Source organism: Onychostoma macrolepis, chromosome 04 (genome assembly GCF_012432095.1).
Source record: "Onychostoma macrolepis isolate SWU-2019 chromosome 04, ASM1243209v1, whole genome shotgun sequence".
NCBI lineage: Eukaryota > Metazoa > Chordata > Actinopteri > Cypriniformes > Cyprinidae > Onychostoma > Onychostoma macrolepis.
In genome coordinates, this window is record NC_081158.1 from 1,110,032 (window position 1) to 1,136,892 (window position 26,861).

The window sequence follows — 26,861 nt, forward strand, 5'->3', positions numbered from 1 at the left end:
CGCTTATAAACCAAATAAGGTACGCTACTGGGGCCTGGAGTAGATGCTGAGCGAGCTGCCTTGATGATCTCCTCAACCTCCTTCAGACTTGGCCCCCTCAAGTTAAACTCCGTTGTTGGGGGGGCGGGGCTAATGAGAGCATTGTTGGGCTCCAGCTCTTGCTCTCTCAGGGAATCGCTCACTGTATCCTGGAGGAAGCTATTCACCTCCTCTCTGAGCACTCAAGTCGACCGCTGCGCTTGTCCCCGAGCAGTTGTTTTGTGAAGCCAAAAGGATTGGCGATAAAAGCTGCTCGCCTCCTGGCTCTCTCTCTCTCCCCCGTCTCCGGTGCCACTCTGCTCTGCGTAGGATCATCAGCTTCTTCCGCAAGATGTTTTGCAGCTCTGCTAATGGTTGCTTCTCCTCATCACTAGCTTTCTTGTACTGTTTCTTGAGGATGCGAAGCTCCTGACGCAGGTGATGTATCTTGGTAGCCCTGCGGTTCATGGTGTAGGAGGAAGACTTGGTTTTTCCTTTCTCTACCTGGCCGAATCTTTCTAAGGCATAGCTAAAGATGATGGTAGTCATCGTTTGGAGTCGGCTGTCAGCATATCCTTTAGCTGTGACTTGGATGATGTTGGACACATCCTCGTCAAACTGCAGCCACTCACTCCGTTTGCTGGCTGGGGGCCACTTAATCCGCTGCTGAACTACTCTGCTGGGATTTGGAGGCTCTGGTACGTGGAGGGACTGGGCTCTGTGGGTTGCCTCCTGGCCGGGCTCCTCCTGCGTCTCACCAGGTTCAAGACCTGTGCGTTGCACCTCACTCTCCCGCTCCAAACATTTCATTCTGGCCTGATGGATTTTTAGGCCCCGATGATTCTTGCACAGCTTTCCGCAAATGCATGTCACATTCATCGTTTGTCCGTTTGCATAAGTTGTTAACCTTTGATCCGTCCGATTGGAGATCTCATCCTCCCCCCCTCTCGGGATCTCCTGGGGGTATCTCTCTATAGGGCTTTCCGTAGCTTGTTTGGGTTCTCTCTCACGAAAGACACAGGCTGGGTTGCTAACCCATACTGTCCCAGGTGCCGTCTTTCCGTGCCGTCAACTGTCTCTCCAGTAGTCGACCAAAACTACAGTACTGAAGTATAAATATCTGCCACCTAACTACTATTTACACACCTGTTGCTAAAGATAATGCTGCTATTTTAGTGTAAACAGAATTTATCATTATTTGCACTTAGTGTAACTAGAATATATCACTTTTTCCAATTAGTGTAACTGCCAAAAATATCATTAAAGAGAGATCAGTTAAAGACAGCTCATTCAGTTCAGTACAATAGCCTATGTAAAGTTATTCAATTATGAAATGAGTTCAATTGGGCAATATAGCATTTTTTTACTAATATGAAGCCTTCTTAACAAGCCTTTGTAAAAAGAATAGTTAGCACATTTGTTTGTAAGGTAACAACCTTGACAGCTGTGCTGAATTAATGTTTGTGTTTGTCATGTGACAATTAAGCATACTACTCTGAAACATTTGTTGCTTATTGTATACTGTTTCACACACTATTCTTTAAAAAAAATAGTAGGTAGTATGCACTGTGTGCTGGGCAGTAAGCAGTAAGCAAGTATGCCATTTCAAACACAGCCAGGGTTACATCACAGCGGAGTGTACAGCCCGTCAGAAATCGTCTTAATCGAGCATCATCACTGTGTCTGTCACACGACTCTGTTCCCCTTTCGGGCTTGAACTGATGATAAAACTAAGGACATTATTAACTGTCTTTACTTTCATTTTGAAAGCTGAAGCTTGCGATTATGGAAAGGGGCGTTACATTTTCGACGCGGCTTGTGGTGTTCGGCCAATAGACTTGGTCGGTGTCGTGTCATAGCTGTGTGGGCGGAGTCAGCGTGGGGGAAAACGAACCTTTCCCCCTCATTGGAAAAGCATGGCGTTGACCCAGAATGGTGTACATAAAATCATTTCTGCTGCTCGACAGAGCAAGATACGCTGAAAAACTGATCCGTATTGGGTCGGACTGTCCGTACGGTATCTGTGACTGGACAAACGACCCAACGAAATGACCAGAGGTGTCGTTTCACGATTCTTTTTGTTACCCGAATGAGTCTCCAGGCAAGAGACAGCTTACTACAAGCCTATACGTGACGGCTTGTGAAAGTAAACATTTGTCGTTTTGATTTGCTTAATCTTAATAAAGTGATAAAGACTAGAGTAAAAGCCTGTCATACTTTTATTTATATATTAAAAATAATTGTAATATTCACAAAACATAGGTAACATTAAAGGTCTACTGAAGTGCCTTGAAATGCACAGCATTATATGGTGTGTGCTAAACGTATAGCCCAATCATTTTCACAAATACATGCCGTAAAATAAAACTATAAAATAACATAAAAATATCCTTTACGAAAATTAACCGTGGTTACAACCAAAAAAAACATGGTTATTATAGGTAAACCATGTTAAAAACAAATTAAACATGTTTTGCTACAAAAAAACACAGTTAGCCTAGCCTACATTTACTATAGTAATACCATTGTTAATTTTTGTAAGGGATTGTATGTAATAATATGAAATAAATGTTTTAATATGACATTTACCTCACAAAATATCAGGGAGTGACTTTTATTTGATGTGAAGGAGGGTTGCTGTAAAGCCCCATCAGAACTGGGTTGCGGTGCAGGGGGGACGGGACTAATGACAGGTCATTGAAGGGCAAGTAGTCTAGTTTATCTGGAGTGCATATAAATATGAATATTAAGCTTGGTATGTTTCATACGTTGTATATCCATAATAACTGCTGTTGGAGTTCTGATGTCGTGTGCTACCCACTCAGATTGTGCTACCTCCGTCAGTTTATTCGGCAGTATATAAATCTTCAGATCGGGTTTTTATTTTTTACTTATTAGAGGTAAAGAACACCATACAGCGACTTTTCAGCATTGCACCAAGCAAAAATCAATCGAAATCATAACAAAAAGTAAAGATCAAGCGTCTGACAAGGTCTCCGTACATTAATTTGAACGGTTTGTTTTCCCCCACGGTGTAAACGGATATGATGTTTTTGTGGGCGTTCCCAGCAATGCCGACCAAGTCAATTACAATGTACTGTGTCAGCTGGCCAATCCGAGGGACTTTGTATAAAACTAAGTGTTTGAGAGAGGCGGGGCATAGAGGAACTACAATAATGTACAGTATTAGAAAAATAGGCAAGGCAAGTTTATTTATATAGCACATTTCATACACGGTGGTAATTCAAAGTGCTTTACATAAAAGGAAGTGAAATAGTCATTCAAAATAATAATAAGGAATTAAAGATAATAATAATCACAACAATAAAAACAAAGTGATTTAAAAATTGATTGAAAAATAATTTAAAACATTTAAGAATAGAAAGTGATTATACATAGTGCAATCAGTTCGGACGTAGCACAGTGCTCATTCAACAAATGCACAGCTAAACAGATGAGTTTTGAGTCTGGATTTAAAAGTGGCTAATGTTTTAGCACATCTGATCTCTTCTGGAAGCTGGTTCCAACTGCGGGCGGTATAATAGCTAAAAGCGGACTCCCCTTGTTTTGTGTGAACCCTTGGTATTTCTAACTGACTCGATCCTAATGATCTGAGTGGTCTGTTAGGTTTATATTCAGTGAGCATATCTCCAATGTATTTAGGTCCTAGGCCATTTAGAGATTTATAAACGAGTAAAAGTACTTTAAAATCAATCGTAAATGTAACTGGAAGCCAGTGTAAGGACCTGAGGACTGGTGTGATATGCTCAAATTTTCTGGTTCTAGTCAGAATCCTGGCAGCAGCGTTCTGGATGAGCTGCAGCTGTCTAATGGTCTTCTTTGGAAGGCCGGTGAGGAGACCATTACAATAATCCACCCTGCTGGTGATAAAGGCATGAACAAGTTTCTCCAAGTCTTGACTGGAAACAAAACATCTAATTCTTGCAATGTTTTTGAGATGATAGTATGCTGATTTAGTTACTGCTTTGACATGACTACTAAAACTAAGGTCTGTCTCCAGAAACACACCAAGATTTTTGACTTGGTTTTTAGTTGATTGACCCCTAGAGTCAAGGTACGCATTCAGCTTGAGAACTTCATCTTTGTTTCCAAATACAATGACTTCAGTATTAATGTGTTTTTTGAACATTTAAAGGGGTGGTTGATTGCAATTTCACTTTTTTATCGTTAGTTAGTGTGTTGTTGTTTGAGCATAAACAATATCTGCAAAGTTGCAGTGCTGAAAGTTCAATGCAAACAGAGATATCGTCTTTTAAAATTCTGGAAGTTTAATGTCTACAAAAACGGCTGGTAAGGGACTACAATGAACGTCTGATACGTCACGGACCCAGATAAACCCCGCCCTCGGGAACATGTAAGGAAGGGGGCGAGGCCATGCTGTGCTGCTTTAGAGAAGAGGAAGAGAAAACTAGGGGTGCACGTAAAAATCTATACATATATGAATCGTGATTCTGTCTTCTAACGATTCTAATGGATTCACAAGTTTCAAAATCAATGTTCTAAAACAGCCGTTCTTAATACTGTTCCTCGCGTCACCCTGCTCTGCATTGCTCTCTCTCTCTCTCTCTCATTCAGATCATCAGATCAGCTCCAACAAACTTTTCCAATTATACATTTTCACAAAGCAATGAGAAGCGTTATACATGGACGCGTGTACGGTTGCCGTACTGTATTAAAGCTTTGATCAGAATAAAACCGTATATTAAAAGCTAACATAAGCAGTAGCATAATAACAGCGTATCTAAAAGTATGAGACAACAAACAAACAAACATACTATTAAGAGCCGCGCTTGCACAGGCTCTGCGCAATCCTCTTCACTAATATCCTCTGCGTCTCAATCTGGTTCAAATTGATAAGCAATATAGACGACGCCATTGTTTACAATACAACCGGAGCACATGCCGCTGAGCTGAGGGGCGGGACATTTAGACGCACGCTCGGCAGTTTAGTGAATCACAACACACTGAGCCAGCTAACCAATCAGAGCCCATCACTTATGTCTGAGGGATGGGCTTCATAAAAACAGGAAATAATCAAGGCGTTTGTCAGAGAAGGGACAGAGCTGTGTGGAATAAAGGTAAATTATATGAAAAATAATGCGTTTTTAAAAAAACGAAGCATGAACACGTTAGACTGCACCCCATAAACACAATCAAGCCTAGAAAAAAAACAGTAAACCACCCCTTTAAAGCATGTCAACATATTCTGTACACCAAATAATGATCTTTAAAAAAGCATCATATGACCTCTTTAAATGATGAGCAGTTTCCTCTAAAAAGCGGTTTATTCAGTGTAGTGAAGCCTCTCCTCCATTGACCGCCATTCCAAAAAAAAAAAAAACAGCCTGTGTTCTCCTTTCCCACGTACTGCCAGACCGAAAGCATTAGCTTTAGCCGTTATGCTTTTTCAGCTAATGGTTGCAGGCTTGCTTTCTAGTGGCTTTGTTTTTTTTATGCCTTAAACAACATATACAGAACAATACAACAGACAATATAAAGCCAGGGAAATAAAGGAGAAAAAAAAGGAAAAGAAAATATATAATTTTTTTTTTTTTTTTTTTTTAAATACAATCAAAAACATGCATGACCTTTACACTTCTAGTGGCTTTGTGTACAGGTTCATTCACTTCCGGATGTTCAAAAAAGGTAAGGCGGATTTGAGATTTGGTGGCAGTAACTCCAAGAACATTTACTTACTTTTGTTTTCTTAAAAATGTGCGTTTGTGTTAACGGCTTTTAATTGTAAGGATGCTTTGGTCATAATCATAGAGAGTGTCATTGCAAATGTGTGCGATTTCAAACATTTGACATGTTTTATGATATGTGTTAGTATTCGACGTGACAGGGATTCTGTTGCTGGTCTTTAAAAGTCTCATTTCGCCTAAAATTAGCCTTTAAAGATGTCTTAAAATAGAGCAGAAAGACTTATATTAATAAAGTAATACCATTGATGGTTGCATGCATTGCAAAAAAATGTTTCTCATATTTGTCATTAACATTATCAAAGATTAATAGATACTTAAACAAATGTATTGTTCATTGTTAGTTCATGTTAATTAATACATTAACTAGTGTTAACAACACCTTATTGTAAAGTGTTACCTCTTAAATCTACCTTCATGTGACTTCATGGGACTTTTTAGGGACGAAATTCAGAGAAAAGGCCCACTTCATGTGGCTAGACAGATAGTTCTTTAACTCCTTAACATGTAGTGAGTACTGTAAAAAGTATCTGAGTGTATGTCTCCTCTCTATCGTTTTTCTTTTTTTTTTTTTTACTTCCAAATTGAAAAAAAAAAAAAACTTTCAGGCTATGCTATGTTTTGACTTGACAAACTTTTTTAATTTAGTTGATGTTAATGTTGATTATAAATTAAGTCTCTTAGGTACTTTACAGACAAAGCAAATAACACTCTTTTTCTAACACCATCCTATAATATATTTAAAAATACATTTAAAATATTTTCCTTGTATGGCTCTTTTGCCTTTCTTCAAAATGATTTAATATTGCTTTAATATTGTTTGTTCCTTTATGTAAATTAGGTGCTGTGATCTGGAGTGCGTTTTCTGCACAATACAGGCAGGATTGCCGGGTGCCGTATTCACAGACCCAGTGCCTACGGTGCAGTGTTATATTTAAAGACTGCCCACCTGCGTATGTCAGGAAAGGCAGGAGGGGAGTCCTGTGTGGGTTTTATTCATTCAAAGAATTTGAGGGCTACTGCTCGGTTGATTGTTTTATCAGTGATGGAGGTGAATTTCCAAATGAGTAGATGCAATATGTGTCATGTTTATAGTCTATAGTCTTAATTTATATTTGTATATACAATTATATTTTCTGTTTTGTTCTTTGAAAAAAAAAAAAAAAAAAGATCACCATTCTCAGTTTGTTTTTTTTGGAGGCACCATGCATAAAATGAGATGCAGACACTGAAAATATACTGTATGTAGTAAATTGAACTTAAAACAACTTTATTGGCTTAAATATTTCACATGCAGAATTGCCAAAGCAAAAGGAACATGTCCAAAATTATACAAAATAAATAAATAAACAAACAAGAACCATGACAGAGGAAAGATTAAAATAAGAAAGGCAGCGGCTATTTACACTAAGTGCAAATAGCAATGGATTCTATTTACACTTTGTTAAAATAGCAGGATTTTCTGCTACTTATACTACTTGCTGCAAATAGTGGCAATTAGCTGCACCTCAGTATTGTAGTCCATCATAAAACAGTACGTAATAATAACTTATTGAGTGTAAGTTATAATTTTAATTCAAATTATTAAATGGATGCCACCTTATTGGGACAATATACCTACCCTAACCGTTACTTTATTTTCAACTGTTTGATTATTTCCTTTTTATTTTCCTTTTATTGAAAATAAATGCTTTTCTGATGTGATTTGAAAGTTGAAAAGGGAGAAAAAAAAAAAAAACGTTGCCAAAAGGCAGATTCGAGCCTGGGTTGATCACATCAAATTGAGTACAACACACATTTTACCTGTGGGGGCCAGCTGCGGATAGTTGTAACTCACTGACAGCCAATCAGATTGCAGCATTGGCAGTTTGCCAAAGAGCAGAAATGATGTCACAGCCAATCAAATTTTTTCATGCATTTTTTTCAATTGGACATGGGTTTCAAACAGCTTTGTGCTTTTTATAAAACAAAATAACAAAATGTAACAATACATTACAGCTGCAAAGTATTTTAAATGTGTATCTTGTATTTTTGGATTACAAGACAAAGTATTATGAATAAATTATTAATATTGAAATAAATACAGTAAAATAATAGTAGTAAAACATAACATGGTTATAATAAAAACATGAATGGTTATATTAAATGGCTTTTGAAATGTAAATAAGAGGCTTTTAATTTAAATGAAACTGATTAATATTCAAGTACTGAATGAAAATTGATTGAGTGATGGAATAATTTAAGTCACACTTAAGTTAAATTATCAATTAAGTGTTTCCAAAACCATAGAAACTGTAAAATATTAGTCCTAAAAAGTGTAACAACACTCATGAAGCAATTTGTAATTTTCAGTTCTATGTTTTATTAAATGCTTTAAGCACTTTTTAAGATGAATAAATATCGATACAAAATATCGATAGAAAATAATGAAGTAGACAGAAAAATAGAATTCTGACAATATATTGATGTTACAATCTCACGCTGAAAAATAAACAAATCAAAATATACAGTATATACATGAGTTAAATATTACTAAGGGGCAAAAGATCAAGAAATATCATTTATTTCTTTTTTTTCTGAAACCCATCTCTGTCTTTCCATCTCGTAAAATGCAGACTCTTTAAACTCTTTCTAGGTCATCTCTATCTGCATGCCCTGAGGTTGGTAAATGGAAAAGACTTTAGCAGGGCAATTAACTTATTTCCCTGCCAGGAAAGCCTATGTGTATGTGAGGACTGTTTGGACCCTGCTTCAATTCCATTTGACAAAATCTGCACAAGCGACCAATTCATTCACGTGTTCATTTTCAGGCCTTTTGCGTTTTTGCTGTCCTTTCTCCTCCACCCATTTCTTTGTGTTCTCAAGTTCACTCTTAAAGAACTCCATTTCCATAAAGACTTGGAATGGCATACTGGGGTTTGTTAGTCCTTAATCACCAAGCATTAAAAACCTTTGTGGAACAGTAGAAGTACCTAACCTGACAGGGCCTTGCTGATTTAAAAAAAAAAAAAAAAGGAGATAGAGGAACCATCTTTGGCTGTCCACAAACAAGACAAGTCTTTGTTTGTTTCTTCTTCTCCTGCTCAGGTTGCTGCAGCTGCTCAATAATACAATTCTCTAAATGGTCTCGTGAGTTAGGAGTGTGGTCAGAGCAGGTGCTGGTGGGTTTACATCCGCAGGCTTCATTGTTACCGCTGGCACACTGGTTGTTTTACTACCCGCTTTCAAGACGTTTCTCTGGAGTTGTTTAATGAAGAACTGGTGTTCAGCAGTTTGGCCAGCTGCTTGACATACTGTGAAATGTGCAGTTTTGTGGTCGAATGGAGCATGCTGTCTGGATCAGTAGAGGAACTGTGGACAATTGCTGCATACTCCTGAAGATGTCCTTCTTCCCATGGTGTTTATTAAGCAAGTTGTCAATGGGCTCTGCGTTTGTGGTCCAATACAAACACCCTGCCACCAGTCTTCACAGGTCCAGTACGGGTCCACAGGTGAGGCCAGCATAGGCAGAGGTGGCATATATGTAGTTCCTATACAGAGGGGAAAAAATGTAATCAATTTCTGCATTTTGAAAATTCTGATTGAGGCTTCACATGGGAACCATGATATGTTGAATATTTAGTTTGATGTGTAAGGAAACAGAGTTTCTGCAGGTTTTATGAATGTAAAGTTAAGACCTTTTTAAGACCAAGTAAAGCAAATTTGAGGAACAAATGAGGAAAAACCCAAATATGTTCTGTAAACGTAAATGTCTGGAGAGAAACATTAGACACATTAAACAATTAGTTGCATTAACTTTGAAAATACAACTTCCAACAGATATTCATAATTTTTACATTTTACAAAAACGCACTGAAACACTCGGCTCCCAAACACTAGAATATGGAAATTACTAAAATATTACTTTTCCTGTGCGTTCAGATCATGTTGCAAAAAAGTGATGTTCTTCCTCTGAATTTGTCTTGTTTTCCAGTGCAAATGCCTAAAGATTCTTAGATATAGATACATTTACTGGAGATACAAAATTAAATACAAAGTCTTGTTTGGAGTGATTTTGTGATTAAAACAAGAACTAATATCTGCCATTTGGCAAAAAAAGTCACCTTAATTTAAAGGGAAATTTTGATAACTCATTGACAAATATTTGTTAGTTTTAAGTATAAATTTGTTTAATTTTATTACATTTTTCAAGACTTCATTTTACATTTGCATCTGAAATAAACATATCTTGATTGAAAGATGTTTGATATTTGTATTGGAAAACAAGACAAAACGCAGAGGAAGAGATTCATTCATTTTTTGCCGTGCATCCAACATTTAATGCCATTATTTTACGAATTTAAGACTTTCTGCTCTGATTTAAAGCTTTCTTAAGGCATTAATTTGTGTAAGGGTAAATGAAGACATTTTAAGACTTTAAAACCTGCAGAAACTCTTTTGTGTATGATGTTGTTAATGTGTCAAATATTTACCTGTATCTGACTGAGGATCTGCTTGGGTACCAGAAAAAGATGACAGCAAGGGCACAAGCAGTGTAAAAAGTACAAGAACAACAAAATAGCAATTTTACAAAAAGCAATAATTCTATTACACACAATTAAACACACGCACACATATACATACATACATACATATACACATATATATATATATATATATATATATATATATATATATATATATATATATATACAGTGGTGTGAAAAGTGTTGGCCCCTTCCTTTTACCTTCCTTTTGCATGTTTGTCACACTTTAATGTTTCAGATCATCAAACAAATTGAAATATTAATCAAAGATAACAAGTAAACACAACATACAGTTTTTAAATTAATTTTTTATTATGAAGGGAAAACAAAATCCAAACCCACATGGCCCTGTGTGAAAAAGTGCTTGCCCCCTAAACCTAATAACTGGTTGTGCCACCCTTAGTAGCAACAACTGCAATCAAGCGTTTTCGATAACTTGCAATGAGTCTTTCACATCACTGTGGAGGAATTTTGGCCCACTCTTCTTTGCAGAATTGTTTTAATTCAGCCACTTCGGAGGGTTCGAGCATGAATGGACTGTTTAAGGTCATGCCACAGCATTTCAATTGGATTTAAGTCCAGACTTTGATTTGGCCTCTCCAAAACCTTAATTTTGTTTTTCTTGAGACATTCAGAGGTGGACCTGCTGCTGTGTTTGGAATCATTGTCCTGCTGCAGAACCCAAGTGCACTTCAGCTTGAGGTCACAAACTGATGGCCGGACATTCTCCTTCAGGATTTTCTGATAGAGTGCAGAATTCATGGTTCCATCAATTATGGCAAGTCATCCAGGTTCTGAAGCTGCAAAGCAGCCTCAGACCATCACACTCCCACCACCATGTTTGACTGTTGGTATGATGTTCTTTTTATGAAATGCTGTGTTGGTTTTACACCAGATGTAACGGGACACACACCTTCCAAAAAGTTCAACTTCTGTCGCATCAGTCCACAGAATATTTGCCCAAAAGTCTTGGGGATAATCAAGATATTTGTTGGCAAATGTGAGACGAGCCTTTGTGTTCTTTTTGGTCAGCAATGGCTTTTGCCTTGGAACTCTCCCATGGGTGCTGTTTTTGCCCAGTCTCTTTCTTATTGTTGAATCATGAACACTGACCTTAATTGAGGCAAGTGAGGCCTGCAGTTCTTTAGATGTTGTTCTGGGTTCTTTTATGACCTCCTGGATGAGTCGTCTTTGTGCTCTTGGAGTAATTTTGGTAGGCCGGTCACTCCTGGGAAGGTTCACCACTGTTCCAAGTTTTCTCTATTTGTGGATAATGGCTCTGACCATGGTTTGCTGGAGTCCCAAAGCCTTAGAAATGGCTTTATAACCCTTTCCAGACTGATTCATGTAAACTATTTTGTTTTTCTTCTGTTTATGAATTTCTTTAGATCGTGGAAGGATGTGTTGCTCTTTAAACATGCTTCACTTTGTCAGACAGGTTCTATTTAAGGGATTTCTTGATTCAACAGGTCTGGCAGTAATCAGGCCTTGGTTTGGCTAGTGAAATTTAACTCAGCTTTCCAAAATAATGTGGTTAATCACAGTTCTTTCATGATTTAATAGGAGGGGGCAAGCACTTTTTCACACAGGGCCGTGTGGGTTTGGATTTTGTTTTCCCTTCATAATAAAAAAACTTCATTTAAAAACTGCATGTTGTGTTTACTTGTGTTATCTTTGATTAATATTTAAATTTGTTTGATGATCTGAAACATTAAAGTGTGACAAACATGCAAAAAATTTAAAAATCAGGAAGGGGACCAACACTTTTTCACACCACTGTATATATATTAGGGATGTGACGAGATTGCAAGATCAGATGTGTCTCGCGAGAGCCGACTGCTCTCGTGAGAACGTGACAATATCGTCGCAAAACATTTTCCAGTGTTTACATTAGAGCTGCACCATTAATTGTAAAAAAAATTGTGATCTTGATTCAAACACCCATGCGATCTTATTCCTGAATGACAACGATTCAGCTATGTCTATTACATCTGTTTAACATCGCGAGTGTCAGTGGATCGTGAGAAGCACGTTTTGTCGCTGCCCATGTTAATGAATCAGAGAGTCGGCCATCATCACTCTTCCGATGTGAATGCTGTCATTGACTGATATGGGTAGCAACAAAACATGCGCTGCTCACACTAACAACTCCACTAACACCTGTTTCACATCGCAAGCATCTTGAAGACATTCAAAACTGCATTCATGCTGCTGCTGATCCAGAAAGAGCAACACAAACAGTCTTTTCAACCACACATCATTATTTCTGTGTTACAGACATTTAAATAACAGATGTAGGCCTACTGGAATAAAAGTTTATAGTTTGGGTATAAACCGTTATTGTCTACAGTAGCGATCAAAACGAAAGTATCTTAACACTTGTATTGTAACACTTATCTTCCGCCAGGAGGTGGCGACAACCCGTTTAAAAAATGTATTTGACATTGAATCATTCATTCATGAGATTCCAATAGTGAAACAAGTCTTTATGAAGTGAGACACTGACTTCTTCATTGAATAATTTTTTTGTTCAAATTAATGTATATTTTTAAAAGACTTAAGCAATGAACGTTTTGTCAGAACCACTAGTAAATTATTTTGTTTAGTTTTCCAATATTTTTTTTTTCAGAATCGTAGGAGAATCATGATCTGCAATTTATTTAAAAAAAATTGTGATTCTCAATTTATCCAGAATCGTGCAGCTCTAGTTTGCATGTTTTCTTATTACTGCATATAATTCATTAAAATAGAAGTTTAATTTCATAAAGTACAAGTTGATTTCAAAATGCACCTGCATTTTGTTTTTTTCAGTTGAATAAAATACTTTTTCCCTATATATTTCACCATTGAGGATTTTTTTTTTTTTAAGTCTAAAAATCTCGTCTCGTTCTCGTGAACCCAGTCTCGTGTCTTGTGGGATAAGTGTCTCGTCACACCCCTAACATATACACACATATATATACAGTGGGTACAGAAAGTATTCAGACCCCCTTAATTTTTTCACTCTTTGTTATATTGCAGCCATTTGCTAAAATCATTTGTTCATTTTTTTCCTCATTAATGTACACACAGCACCCCATATTGACAGAAAAACACAGAATTGTTGACATTTTGCAGATTTATTAAAAAGAAAAACTGAAATATCACATGGTCCTAAGTATTCAGACCCTTTGCTCAGTATTTAGTAGAAGCACCCTTTTGATCTAATACAGCCATGAGTCTTTTTGGGAAAGATGCAACAAGTTTTTCACACCTGGATTTGCGGATCCTCTGCCATTCCTCTTTGCAGATCCTCTTCAGTTATGTCAGGTTGGATGGTAAACGTTGGTGGACAGCCATTTTTAGGTCTCTCCAGAGATGCTCAATTGGGTTTAAGTCAGGGCTCTGGCTGGACCATTCAAGAACAGTCACGGAGTTGTTGTGAAGCCACTCCTTCGTTATTTTAGCTGTGTGCTTAGGGTCATTGTCTTGTTGGAAGGTAAACCTTCGGCCCAGTCTGAGGTCCTGAGCACTCTGGAGAAGGTTTTCATCCAGGATATCCCTGTACTTGGCTGCATTCATCTTTCCCTCGATTGCAACCAGTCGTCCTGTCCCTGCAGCTGAAAAACACCCCCACAGCATGATGCTGCCACCACCTTGCTTCACTGTTGGGACTGTATTGGACAGGTGATGAGCAGTGCCTGGTTTTCTCCACACATACCGCTTAGAATTAAGGCCAAAAAGTTCTATCTTGGTCTCATCAGACCAGAGAATCTTATTCAGGTGTTTTTAAGCAAACTCCATGCGGGCTTTCATGTGTCTTGCACTGAGGAGAGGCTTCCGTCGGGCCACTCTGCGATAAAGCCCCGACTGGTGGAGGGCTGCAGTGATGGTTGACTTTCTACAACTTTCTCCCATCTCCCGACTGCATCTCTGGAGCTCAGCCACAGTGATCTTTGGGTTCTTCTTTACCTCTCTCACCAAGGCTCTTCTCCCCCGATAGCTCAGTTTGCTGGACGGCCAGCTCTAGGAAGGGTTCTGGTCGTCCCAAACGTCTTCCATTTAAGGATTATGGAGGCCACTGTGCTCTTAGGAACCTTAAGTGCAGCAGAAATTTTTTTTGTAACCTTGGCCAGATCTGTGCCTTGCCACAATTCTGTCTCTGAGCTCTTCAGGCAGTTCCTTTGACCTCATGATTCTCATTTGCTCCGACATGCACTGTGAGCTGTAAGGTCTTATATAGACAGGTGTGTGGCTTTCCTAATCAAGTCCAATCAGTATAATCAAACACAGCTGGACTCAAATGAAGGTGTAGAACCATCTCAAGGATTATCAGAAGAAATGGACAGCACCTGAGTTAAAATTATGAGTGTCACAGCAAAAGGTCTGAATACTTAGGACCATGTGATATTTCAGTTTTTCTTTTTTAATAAATCTGCAAAAATGTCAACAATTCTGTGTTTTTCTGTCAATATGGGGTGCTGTGTGTATATTAATGAGGAAAAAAATGAACTTAAATGATTTTAGCAAATGGCTGCAATATAACAAAGAGTGAAAAATTTAAGGGGGTCTGAATACTTTCCGTACCCACTGTATGTGTGTATATATATATATATATATATATATATATATACCATGATATTACTATAGTAAATACTATAGTAATCCTGCTGCTCTTGGCAGATTGATATTCATTTACAATTTCATGACTGTGCTGCAAATATAATGCCCAATACAGTAACAACAATAGTAAATTTATTGTTGTGATTCTACTAAAAATACCATGGCTAAATTATGGTTACTATAGTGAAACCATGGTCAGAAAACAATAGGTTACTGTTCGTAACCCCGGTTCTCTTAAACATCGAGTGGAGAGATCCACCTGTAGGAAGGGCATCCGCGCCTGACCTCTGCAGAAGCATCCAATTGCACTAAGTCTTGACAGACAGGAGCGTATGCTCAATGGCAGGTAAGGGCCTGCCCCTTAACTGAGCGCATATAGCCCCTGCACGCGCTACCTTTCCTCAGTGAACATATTCGCTTCTCGTGCAGCAAGCGGGACAAACTTGGTGGATCTTTCCACTCGATGTTTAAGAGAACAAGGGTTACGAACAGTAACCTACTGTTCTCTTTCATCATCTCGTGTTCGAGATCCACCTATGGGAGATATGGACAACTCCCCGGTTGCCCAGTACACTCACAGCGAGGCCCTATAAGCCAGAGGAAGGTCACCTGGCAAGGCGGTGCTTGACACGTCACCAAGTATTTGACCCCACACAAAGTGAGAATGCAATACTGGCCATGTAAGGCCTTTCCACACTGAGCGTGAAAAACCGAAACGAATTTCAGACGTGATGACACTGGAATAAAACAATGGCTTCCTATGGATGCTTCCACATACACCGCGAACATTCGTGCACCGAAAATGCAAATGTTTTTTTTTGTCCAGTCCAACGAATCTTTTCAGTTTCGCAAAGTGAAAACATGGGCCGCCCAATAAGATTTGAGCATTACATCACGTGCCCAGAGCAGCTGCTGTTGCACAAAAAGGCAAGAGTGGTGGCGCTGTTTCGAAAACCAGTGTTAACAAACACAGAAGAAGAGTATCCCGAGAGAGAAGAGAATGGATGCTGAGTTCTTGTTATCTTTGGTATCTGAGAACAAATTTATTCTCACATGTTCTTAATATAATTTATATTAATTCTCCACTGAATGTGATCTGGAGAGCACCGTCCTTTTTCTTCCATGTGCGCGAGTGTTATGAGTCAGAGTATGTTCACTCTCTAGATTTTCCGTATTAAAAAAAAAAAAAAAAGAAAAAAAAAAGTGAAACGTTTTTCTACACATGAAATATGAAAGCAAATAGACATATGATTATGACGATATATTTCCTGTACGTGTTTTGTATACAGCTCATGGTATTTTCATAACAATACAGGATGTTTATGACAATAAGCAGTGTGGCTTTATTAAACATACAAAGAGTGCATGTCTGCCTATTATAGAATCAAAATCAACTATAAATCACAATCGGGAGTTATTACAAACACTCTATGATGGTTTAAAGTGGGTTTTAAGCAAATACATTAATAATTACATACATTTTCTGTTACACTTTATTTCGATAGTCCACTTTAGACATTCTACTAACTAGAAGTAACTTTGTGACTACATGTCAACTAATTCTTATTAATTTGCAACTACATGTCTACTAACTCTCAGTAGGGTAGGTTTAGGGTTAGTAGAATAAGTTGATATAGGCTACTTGCAAAGTTTCTCATAGTCAGTATGTTGTATGTTGTGGACCCATCAAAATAAAATGTTATAAGAAATTAAGCATACAGTCTACTAATACTCTAATGACAGCTAGTTGACATGTAGTTGCAAAGTTACTTACTGTTAGTAGAATGTCTAAAGTGGACTATCGAAATAAAGTGTTACCAAATTTTCAAATGTAGCTTGATGCTAATTGTACTTCTATTAATATTTTAAGATGTTTTCTTGTAAGCATATAGACAGTTTGTGTTTCTGGTGTAGAACCAAACTTTATTTAGCTTTATAATTTAATGCTGTATATTGAGCAGTGGATGATGTTAAATCCATACATGAGATATATCTGAGGAAAAATGCATTGTTGGTCGGCGCCACCTAGCGTGCAGGCGTGAATTAGCAGAAGGCGAACATTAGTTTTTTCGCTCAGTGTCAGAGATGGAAACTCGAGTCTGCGACTTGGATTCGAGTTGCACTTAAGTCGTAAAAATAAAGACTTGGGACTTGACTTGGACTCATGAACAGCTGACTCGAGGCTTGACTTGGACTCGCGACTCGTGAGACTCGTAAAAAAACGCAAGTCATTTGGTATGGCAGTTTGAATGTATCTCTGAGGGGAACTGGCTGTCTTTAGAAAAGTTTAGATGGTATTTTCTTTTCATCTTGCCTCTGTATAATGCATATTAAAGTAGTGTTCATAATCGCAGCGTTGCTTTGTTTACAGCAGCAACCAAGGAAACGATGTTTAATTGCTGTTCAAGCGGCACCTGCTGGCAGAGAGTGAATCTGCATTAATTCAGCCCGTCTGCTGTTTTGTTTCGTGCAGACGTTTTATGTAGAATAGTTTCACAAAACTAAAGTCAGACCATTTTGTTTTTGCTTCAAATTTCGAAATTATACAATTACATTTAGATTAAAAACTGCTCATGCTGCATTTATGCAGCCTATTTGTTTGGATTGCATTGTGTTTAAAATACAGTGGTTGCTTCTAAATTTAAATTGAAAAAGAGCACAGACAAAGCCTTAGTTTGTTTATATGAGATTTCTTTCATTTGTGTTATTCATTTGATTGATTGGGATTTGTTTTAATATTTCAATTTAGTTTTGTTGTTTGACACATTTCAATTTTACAAAGAAATGTGCAGCATTTTGTCTGACAATAAATCGACACCTTTTCATTTCTAATTTGTCTTAAACTTTGTTAAAGTTTTTTTCTGAGAAAATCATACTGTGAAATCAGTATTTCAAAACGGATTTAGCCTCAATCACTAGCTGAAAGAACTGTTGCTAATAAACAGAACAAAGACTTGAGACTTGACTTAGACTCAACCTCAAAGACTTGAGACTTGACTTGGACCTCAGAGACCTGTGAACATGTCTGCTTAGTGTGAAAGCACCTTTCGTCGGCGATTCGCCTTGCGTTTTCGCATCGCACTCAGTGTGGAACGGCCTTAAGAAATGACATGTGGTAACATGCATACGAGACCTGACAACAAACATAATGCCAAGGCATATATTATAGAAATATACATATGTATATATTGACAGGATATAAGCCGGGCTGGACAACCCAGGCTTAAAAAGGTGTAAAGGGTCTAAGGGCACAAGGTTACAAAGAGCCCACACCTAAAACAGAGTAAGCTACAAGTGATGGTTGTGGGTAACATCAAGCCGGTAGTATTTGACAAATGTGTGTGGAGAGGCCCAGCTTGCAGCGGCACAAATGTCCTGCAAGTAAAACCCCTTTAAAAAGAGCCCGCAAGGCCACTATGGACCTAGTGAATTGCTCACTGAGGCCCACATGGCTGCACTCCATTTGATTAATATGCCAGAGATATGGCTTCCACAAGCCAATGAGAGAGGCATTGCTTAGAAATGGATTTTCCCCATGTTCAGGGAGCCCATTAGATGAAGAGCTGATCACTCCTCCTGAAAGGGCTGGTCCTATCGACTGGTCCCCGCACTACAGGACATAAAGCATTTAGAAAGGAGGAGGGTGAAAAGCAGAAGCTCAAACACTTTACATGTGAAAGCTGGGAAGCATTCTGGCATAAAGGCCGGGTTAGGCCTGAGAAAAACCTATCTCCACTGCGAGAGAATTAGTACACGAGGGATGAACAGAGCATGTGTAAATCACTGACACATTTGGCGGAAGCCAAGGCCAGGAGCAGAGCTGTCTTGAAAGACAGAAGCTTACAGGAGATATCTCCCTGGGCTCAAAGGGCTGAGACAGGGCATCCAGCACTATGGAGAGTTCCCATTCTGGAACTAACCTTCTAGTGACTGGAAGGGAACATAAATCCATGAAAAAATGAGGGCGTGTTGCCCACCGTAGTGCCGTCGAACCCAACATGGCATGCAGCGATAGCAGCTAACAGCCTAAAACATCAGTGACTGAGCACTGATATTATATTAGATGGTACCCCTCGCACCACTCCTCAAACACATGCCACTTGCAATCATAAAGGGAGCATGCTGAAGAGGCTCCAGCCTTCTGAATAGTAGCAATAACACGTGGGGGGATCCCCAATGTGTTTAAGTTTGCCCTCTCATGGGCCAGGCCCAGAGAGCCACCAGAGCAGAGGAAAAGAGTAGAGTAGCACATTGGGCCATGAACATAGAACAGTGAGCGTTTTCACATGAGGCGAAGAGGTCAACGGCTGCCTGACCAAACTTCTTTCATAGCAGTTCTGCTCTCTGATGGTGGAGGCGCCATTCTCAGTAGAGTGGGTTCCCCCACGCCAAAAGGACTGCGCCCCTGTTCAGAATGCCCAGGATATGGGTTGCCTGTAACGACAGAGAGTGCCACCTGCTCCATACTAACAGCCTGTAAGCTGTGCATGAAGCTTGGAGGAGCGCATCCCCCCTGGCAGTTCATTTACATTTACATTTACATTTATGCATTTAGCAGACGCTTTTATCCAAAGCGACTTACATTGCATTCAAGTTACAGTTTTTACATTTTATCAGCTCTTGCTTTATTTGCAGGGGGTAAAGCAAAAAATTTTTCCTTGGCCAAACCCCATTCCACAGCCATACCTGTCCAGAGCCGATCCTCCCTATACGCAGAATACGCAAGCTGCGTAGGGTCCCCGAAACACCAGGGGGCCCTTGCTCTCAAAGATGTTTTCATTTTAGTTTTGTTTGGCCAGCAGTTATGAAAACATGAATGATCATTTCTTTTAATGCGGTTCACTGTCACCCTCTCTATGTAAAAATCAATCAAAGCATGTAACGGGAATGTTGTACAGTCTCTTGCTCGAGACTTAAAAAAAAAAAAGCGAGTTGAAAGCGTATTGAGCCGCGGAAGAGATACTGTTTCTCGAGCGCTTTCCGTAAGCGCGATTCGAGATGGAGTGAAACACGGACAAATGCGTTTCATCCATTCTTTCACCCCCACAACCCCGTGTTACACATGGCTCTGTGCTTACTTTTCTTTTTAGGAGCGCTTGTCCTCCTAATTTAAAAAAAATTAGGAGCACCTTCTGATCAATAATAAAATTCTGATCAAAAATTAGCCTTCCTAATACGAGACATTTGACTCCTTAAAGTGACTTACAGGGGTATTTTCTTTTTACCTTTGCAATGGCATCATTTTCATCTTTGTCAAATTCAAAAATGTATGGTTATAAGCTTTTTAAAATTTCTATTTAAAACAATATTATAAGAAGTAGAATAAGGCAAATAAGTTACCAATCATATGAGGCTCAGAGGTGGCATGAGTGCAATTAAATTCATAGATTCATGTGGACATTAATGTTTTAAATATAAAATTTTGAATACAGAAATATTAAATGATTTAAATAACTGAAATTATATGCTAAAAATGAAACTGAAACCGCTAGCAGGTGGCGGTATGTCACTGATTTTAGCACTGAATCATTTATTCAATTGATTCATTCAAACGTGAGTCTTTATGAATGGGGAATCATGAATCACCGACTCACTAGATTCGTTCAAAAACGCACTTTCATTCATGAATGAAACACCGTTGTGTTTGATTTTAGAGATGCGCAGCGGCTCAGCTGTTACTTTATTTGGAACTATTTTCGTTGATATAGAGCAAAATCATGCAGTACTTGTTTACTGATCTGTTGTATTAAATCAATATCACATTTGCAAACTCCCTTAATAATTATTAAAAGCTGTCACTCTCCTTATTCGCGATCTGTGCACAGAAAATGAGAGAGCGCGAGTGAGTTCTCAAGACTCAAAAGCACGTGCAGATGTGATGCATTCCATCGGAACCTGCGGGAATTATTAATAATAGCCGAAATTAACCCGACTGTGAATGATGCGAGCGGCGTGCAAACAAATCAACCTACGATGAACTATAGTAAACAGACAGGCGACAGCGTAAAGTTTGGTTTACTAGTGTGATTTCAGCATTAACAGAAACAAAACGTAAACTGATGTCACAAAGAATCTTACCTTTGATAGATGCTTGAGAATGTGTTGAATTTAACAACTGAGGCAGATCGCCGCTGTGTTTTCTTCTTCATCTTCTTTTATTGTTTATTACTGTGTTTTCATTCTCCGAGTCAAGATAAAAATGGCGAATTCAAACTTCCCGCGGTTCCAAAAACACAGAAGCGCGCCATGAGAGCGCTAGCAGGCGAAAGAATATTGCATCCGTAGTGGTTTTGAGAATGAATGGGAAACGGTTTAGGGCCGTTTAGCTAAAGAATCGAGTCCATCCTCGCTGCAGCCTGTAGCACGATGACGTATATCTATATCCATCTATATCTATATCCACTGGACTATATCCACTACGTAGTGGATGTTTTATGCTCATGCGCTGTAGTAGGTCTCCAATAAATTCATATTTTTATTTACATTTAATCATTTTGCAGACTCTTTTATCCAAAGCGACCTAGTCTAACTTAGGTTTTTGACCTAAATTACAATACGCGATGACCTACATTACAATGTAAAAACTTTAATGTCTCAATTCATCCACAATGATTTTGTCTTTACTGGCAACTTCAAAGCTTTTTTTTTTTGTAGTCTGCATTTCATATGTTATCGCCAGGATGCCCACATCAGTGTTGTATCCATTATTATAAGAATACAACAACCACTGTAACATGATTGATATGCAGACATTGCACTGTAAATAGCTAATTATTAAGATATACATCACTCTGACAGTTAGCCTAAATGTCTTTTTGATTGTATCCGTCATGTTTATTTAAATTCAATTGGGGATATTAAATTAATGCCAATCCATTTAGTTCATTTAGATTTTATATTATTCTAATATAACTATTATATTCAATAGGCTAATAATTAAAAAAAAAACATTACATTTATATTAAGACTTTACCTCCCTAATAACGCCTCAGTCAGGTCAAATAAATCTTTCATTAGTTGCTTTTCACACATCGTCTGATACAATGCAAAACACTCAAAAAAAGTCTCCCTAGAGAGAGAAAGAGAGAGCACTCTCGTAACGGAATGGATGGATTGTCTTTAGCCATTAGGTCTCTCTATCTCCAGGGATTTCACTTGCATATAACACACAAAAAATAGAAATGGTCATCTTTGTGTTAATATACCTTGTCCCCGACCGTGTGTGTATTTATTTGTTGGACGTGAGATTAACTGTAAAAATCCGGTATAATGGGTCTATTGGCTAACGGAACCCCGAATGACAGGATTGTTTTTCTTCTTTTTATTTTTATACGGTGTAAAAAAGATGTCCACATATTTTAGTAGGCCTATAACTTTTATACTCACGTATAGCACAGAGAGTGAGAATGAAAAATAATATTTGACTCATGAAAGAATTATTGACAGAACTATAAGACTATTATGGAAAAATAAAGACAATAGAACCCATTTTTTCACAAAGAACAAACAAATTTGTAATTAGTAGATTTTTATTTCCAAAACGAATCAAGCTAATGAAAAATAAACAGTTTACCTACCAAACTCGTTCATTCAAAACTACGCCATTGTTGCTTAAAGTTTGAATAGCCTGCTCTACTAGTTTAAAATATCACAGTATAATATAATTTGTGTAAGCCTATGTAACACACCTATATATCTCGTAATTACAGTTTAATTGACATTAAATACTAGCTTTAATGACAGCCCCACTCTGCACATTAAAATCCAATACTGCGCATGTGCGTCAAACATCCACTACGTATTGGATCTGATCCAGTACGTCATCATGCTACAGGCTGCAGCGAGGAGAACCTCTTGAAAGAATCCCAGCTGACGACTGCTAGCTGTCTTTTTTAATTTTGACTATCCCAATCACACGTTGGTGGGTGGAGTTAGTGTTAGAGTCAGCAGCATTTGCACTTAGTGTAAATAGACACTCCGAATAAGAAATATATAAGGTGCCATTAAAGTGTGATATTACAATATACACAGTGAAGTAAAGTGCAACAGAATGTTAATAAATTGTAAATAAAATACTACACAGATATTACAGAATAAACTCTGTAATTACGTATCATTTTACCTCAGATGAGACATGGTCAAAATCATGGATATGTGCTGTATTACATTTTACATTTTTTTTTTCCCTTCTTTTTTTCCACCTTAGCGTTCTTTAATACTTTTACATTTTATTAGAATATTCTGTTAAGTATGTGCATGCGTTTTAATGTGTTACGTCACACACGACGTGAAAACACCTAACGTCATTTTGTGCTGGCATTGATCTTTAGCACCATCTATTGGTGGTTTTTAATCGATTTTAATTTAATGTCTTTTCAGGCATTAGTAGGCTATAACTTTACATATAATAGTTACAGCACAACTAGTATTCGAGCATTTTTAAATTATAACTGTTCAACCCCTGAAAGTCATGACCAATTTCACAATTACAATAGGTTAATTACACAAAAGGTTAGTTACACATTTCTCCAAACAGTATTTTATTATGTACACTTATACTGTATCATATTTAAATATTAATATTTGTTTACTGACACTTCAAAATATCAATATCCTGTTTTCATAATTCAACCGCTATCCATAAATATTTGTTAAAGAGCCTTTTTCATAACATCATTAAACCTTTTGAAGCTGAAACAGCTTTGTACATTGTTTTGCAGTGCTTTTCAAAGTTCAGTGCATTCACACTCAAGACATGTGACACCTTTTTCACATTCAATCACAATAAATAACTTTTTTTCCCCCAGAGACTATAACTGCTCTCAATTGCTAAGGTGTGTGTGTATTATATACAAGAAAAGAAGTTGTTCCAGCCATACACAAGTTTAGTTCCTAGTTTGAAGTAGACTCAATATATGTGCTTTGATGTTTTAAGTAAAAGGGGAAGGAGACAACAGACTCCCTATGTACATTTACATTATATTTACATTTAGACATTTAGCACAGGGGTTCCCAAACTTTTCCATTCCACGACCCACCTAAACAAGTATAATCTATTTCACGTGCCACCAAAATATTTGAGATCAAAGTAAGGTAGTTGTTATTTAGATATGGGGTAGGATTAAGGGAACTAAATTATGGTTATGCAAAATAAGGCATCAATATGTGCTTTATAAGTACTAATAAACAACCAATATGCATGCTAATAAGCAACTAGTTAATAGAGAGAATTGCTCCCTAAACTAAAGTGTTTCCACAATTAACATGCACAGATGAACTGCTCAGGGAACATTTAAGTAAATAATGTCAATTCAGATTTCATGTTTTATAAATGCTGATAAAATTATCTTTTTCAATGATAAATATTTGAATATTTGCAGTCATCTATTGATGTGCATCCAAAAATACTATGCACAATAATTTTTTTAACTTGCACTATATCCAATGCTTTCATTGTGGAAGAACATTTACAAAAATGGAAAACATTTCCCATTTTCCCAGAAGATCAATGTATTCTATAGCTTGTAAACATGGGAAAAAGTCTTGACAACTGAAAATGAAAACACAATAGAATTCCTAATGATATATTATATATACACACACACACACACATATATATATATATATATATATATATATATATATATATATATATATATATATATATATATATATATATATATCTATACACAGTGCTGCTATAAAGTTTATGAATCTTTTTGAACCTGATTGGGTTCTCTTTGTCTACTTTCAGGACTTGTGCGAAAATCTGATGATGTTTGGGGTCATATTTATGCAGAAATATAGAAAATTGTAAAGGGTTCACAAACTTTCAAGCGGCACTGTATAAATCTTGAGTGGCTTAAAATGTAGGTGCAGTGATCCCTATGGTTCTTACACGTATAACATGCTGAATCCCGGACGGGTTAAATGAGGCACCGCGCTCGGCCGGGCAGGCTCGCGACAGGTCGTCCACGGTGGAAGCCGGACTCGGTTTGGAAAGAGCCAATAACAACGGGCAATGGAAAAGGACAGGTAAGAGGCGGGCAACCTAGTAAATAACGCGAGCGTGGGCGGCTTGCAAAATAAAAACAGCTGACCTGGTAAATTGACAAGCATACCTGATCCAGAGAAGTCAAAACCAACGAGCTGCGAGTAAATTTCAGAGGTCGCGAGAAGCGAATTTCAACTGAGGAAAGGTATCGCGTGCAGGGGCAATGCGCTCGATTAAGGGGCGGCCCCTTACCTGCCATTGGGCACACGCTCCTGTCTGTCAAGCCAGACTTGGTGCAATTGGATGCTTCTGCAGAGGTCAGGCGCGGATGCCCTTCCCACAGGTGGATCTCGAACACAAAATTATGAAAGAGAACATTTTTGAACTGTGGAATACATGTAATCTCATTACAAAATGAAAATAATGGTTACGCCCATTCATAATTTAGCTTGTAATCAACAGATGATGTGTTAATGATGACAAACAATACACAGAAACGTAAATAACAGCCATGTTCATTCATAATTCGGCATGCAAACAAATCGACCTACGATGAACTATAGTAAACAGACAGGCGACAGCGTAAAGTTTGGTTTACTAGTGTGATTTCGGCATTAACAGAAACAAAACGTAAACTGATGTCACAAAGAATCTTACCTTTGATAGATGCTTGAGAATGTGTTGAATTTAACAACCGAGGCAGATCGCCGCTGTTTTCTTCTTCATCTTCATCTTCATTTGTTTTTTGTTTTTTTGTTTTTTTTTATTAATATTTTGCAAGTAACATTTGAAATTTGAAAACATACTGTTAAGGTACAGTGATAGTTGGATTTTAACAGCGAGTAAGAACAAGCAACCTGTTGCAAGGGATTGAGAGTATTAACAAGTTAAAGATAAATAAATTAACAAGATAAAATAAATGAAAATAAAAAACAATTACAATTATATAAAAACGAAATAATTATATACATGGATAATAATAGTAAAAAATAAAATTTGTTTACTTTTCGTTCTGACTCAAGTAGGGGGTAGGAAACCTCATCTAAACATTGTATCTGTTCACAGATGAATCAATAATCTAATTTAAAATCTGGTATGTTTTAACTGCTTTTTTGTTTCTTTTTTAATTTACACAGGGAATCAGCTAAACTTTTTAATTCAGAGCAAAATACAATAAAATTTGGTTTAGAGGCTGTAACTTTACACTTGCAAGACCTTTTCCAAGCAAGCACAGGATTTTAACAGCATTATTTAAAAGAGCAGAGCCAGTATTACCCAACAGAAACAGGACATTTTTTCCCGTAATATCAATGAGGTTATTAAAGGATGTAAAGATCAAAATTGAAATCTCAGTCCAAAATGGTACTATGAAGGGACATCTAAAGAACAAATGAAGCACTGATTCATTTTCAGATTCACAAAAAGAGCATTCTGGGTGAATATCCATAAACTTAGATAAAAATAACTTACAGGGGTAAAAATTGTTGAAAATTATTTTAGGCATCACAAAATTATTATGAACAGACCATATGTTACACAAAGATAGAGGATATATCCATTTCCATGAAGACAGTGCTTTAGGGTCAATACTGCTTAATGTTCTTCTGATATGAATATTGCATTTTTTTATCTAACAAATAAATACCAGCTATCATTAAATGGGGAATGTCTTCCTTTACAGAAGAGTACTGTAAATATGATTTAATAAGCTGTAGAAGATTAGGTGAAATGCCATTAATTATTCTCAAAAATTCTATACGAGTAATATCAATACTGTTTTACTTACAGAATATTTCATAACTAATCAGTGTCACATCAGTGTCTATACATTTTGAAATAAAGATTATATTCATTTCTACACATTCTTTATTAAATATCATCCTGTTTTTATACAGAATATATTGATTATTCCACACAATACATTTGTGAGGTGAAAAATTATGCTTAAAAGCCAGTTTCCAAGAATCCAGTGCTTCTTTGTGAAAATCTGATAACTTG

General features: G+C 37.4%; 1 protein-coding gene across 3 annotated transcripts in view; it reads right to left on the reverse strand.

Moving 5' to 3' along the window:
- The window catches only part of LOC131539474 (delta-aminolevulinic acid dehydratase-like), a 44,539-nt gene extending 19,498 nt beyond the window's left edge, over nt 1–25,041 (reverse strand). The window contains exon 1 of one of the 3 annotated variants that reach the window (XM_058774079.1): nt 24,991–25,041. Coding sequence is in view for 2 of the 3 variants with exons in the window: in XM_058774076.1 (XP_058630059.1) it covers nt 24,768–24,988 (221 nt within the window). In the remaining variant the exon portion in view is untranslated. Of the gene's footprint in view, nt 1–20,947; nt 21,034–24,767 lie in introns of those variants that run through there. The other 2 variants (XM_058774076.1, XM_058774078.1) reach the window with 2 other exon arrangements.
- Nucleotides 25,042–26,861: the final 1,820 nt, after the last annotated feature.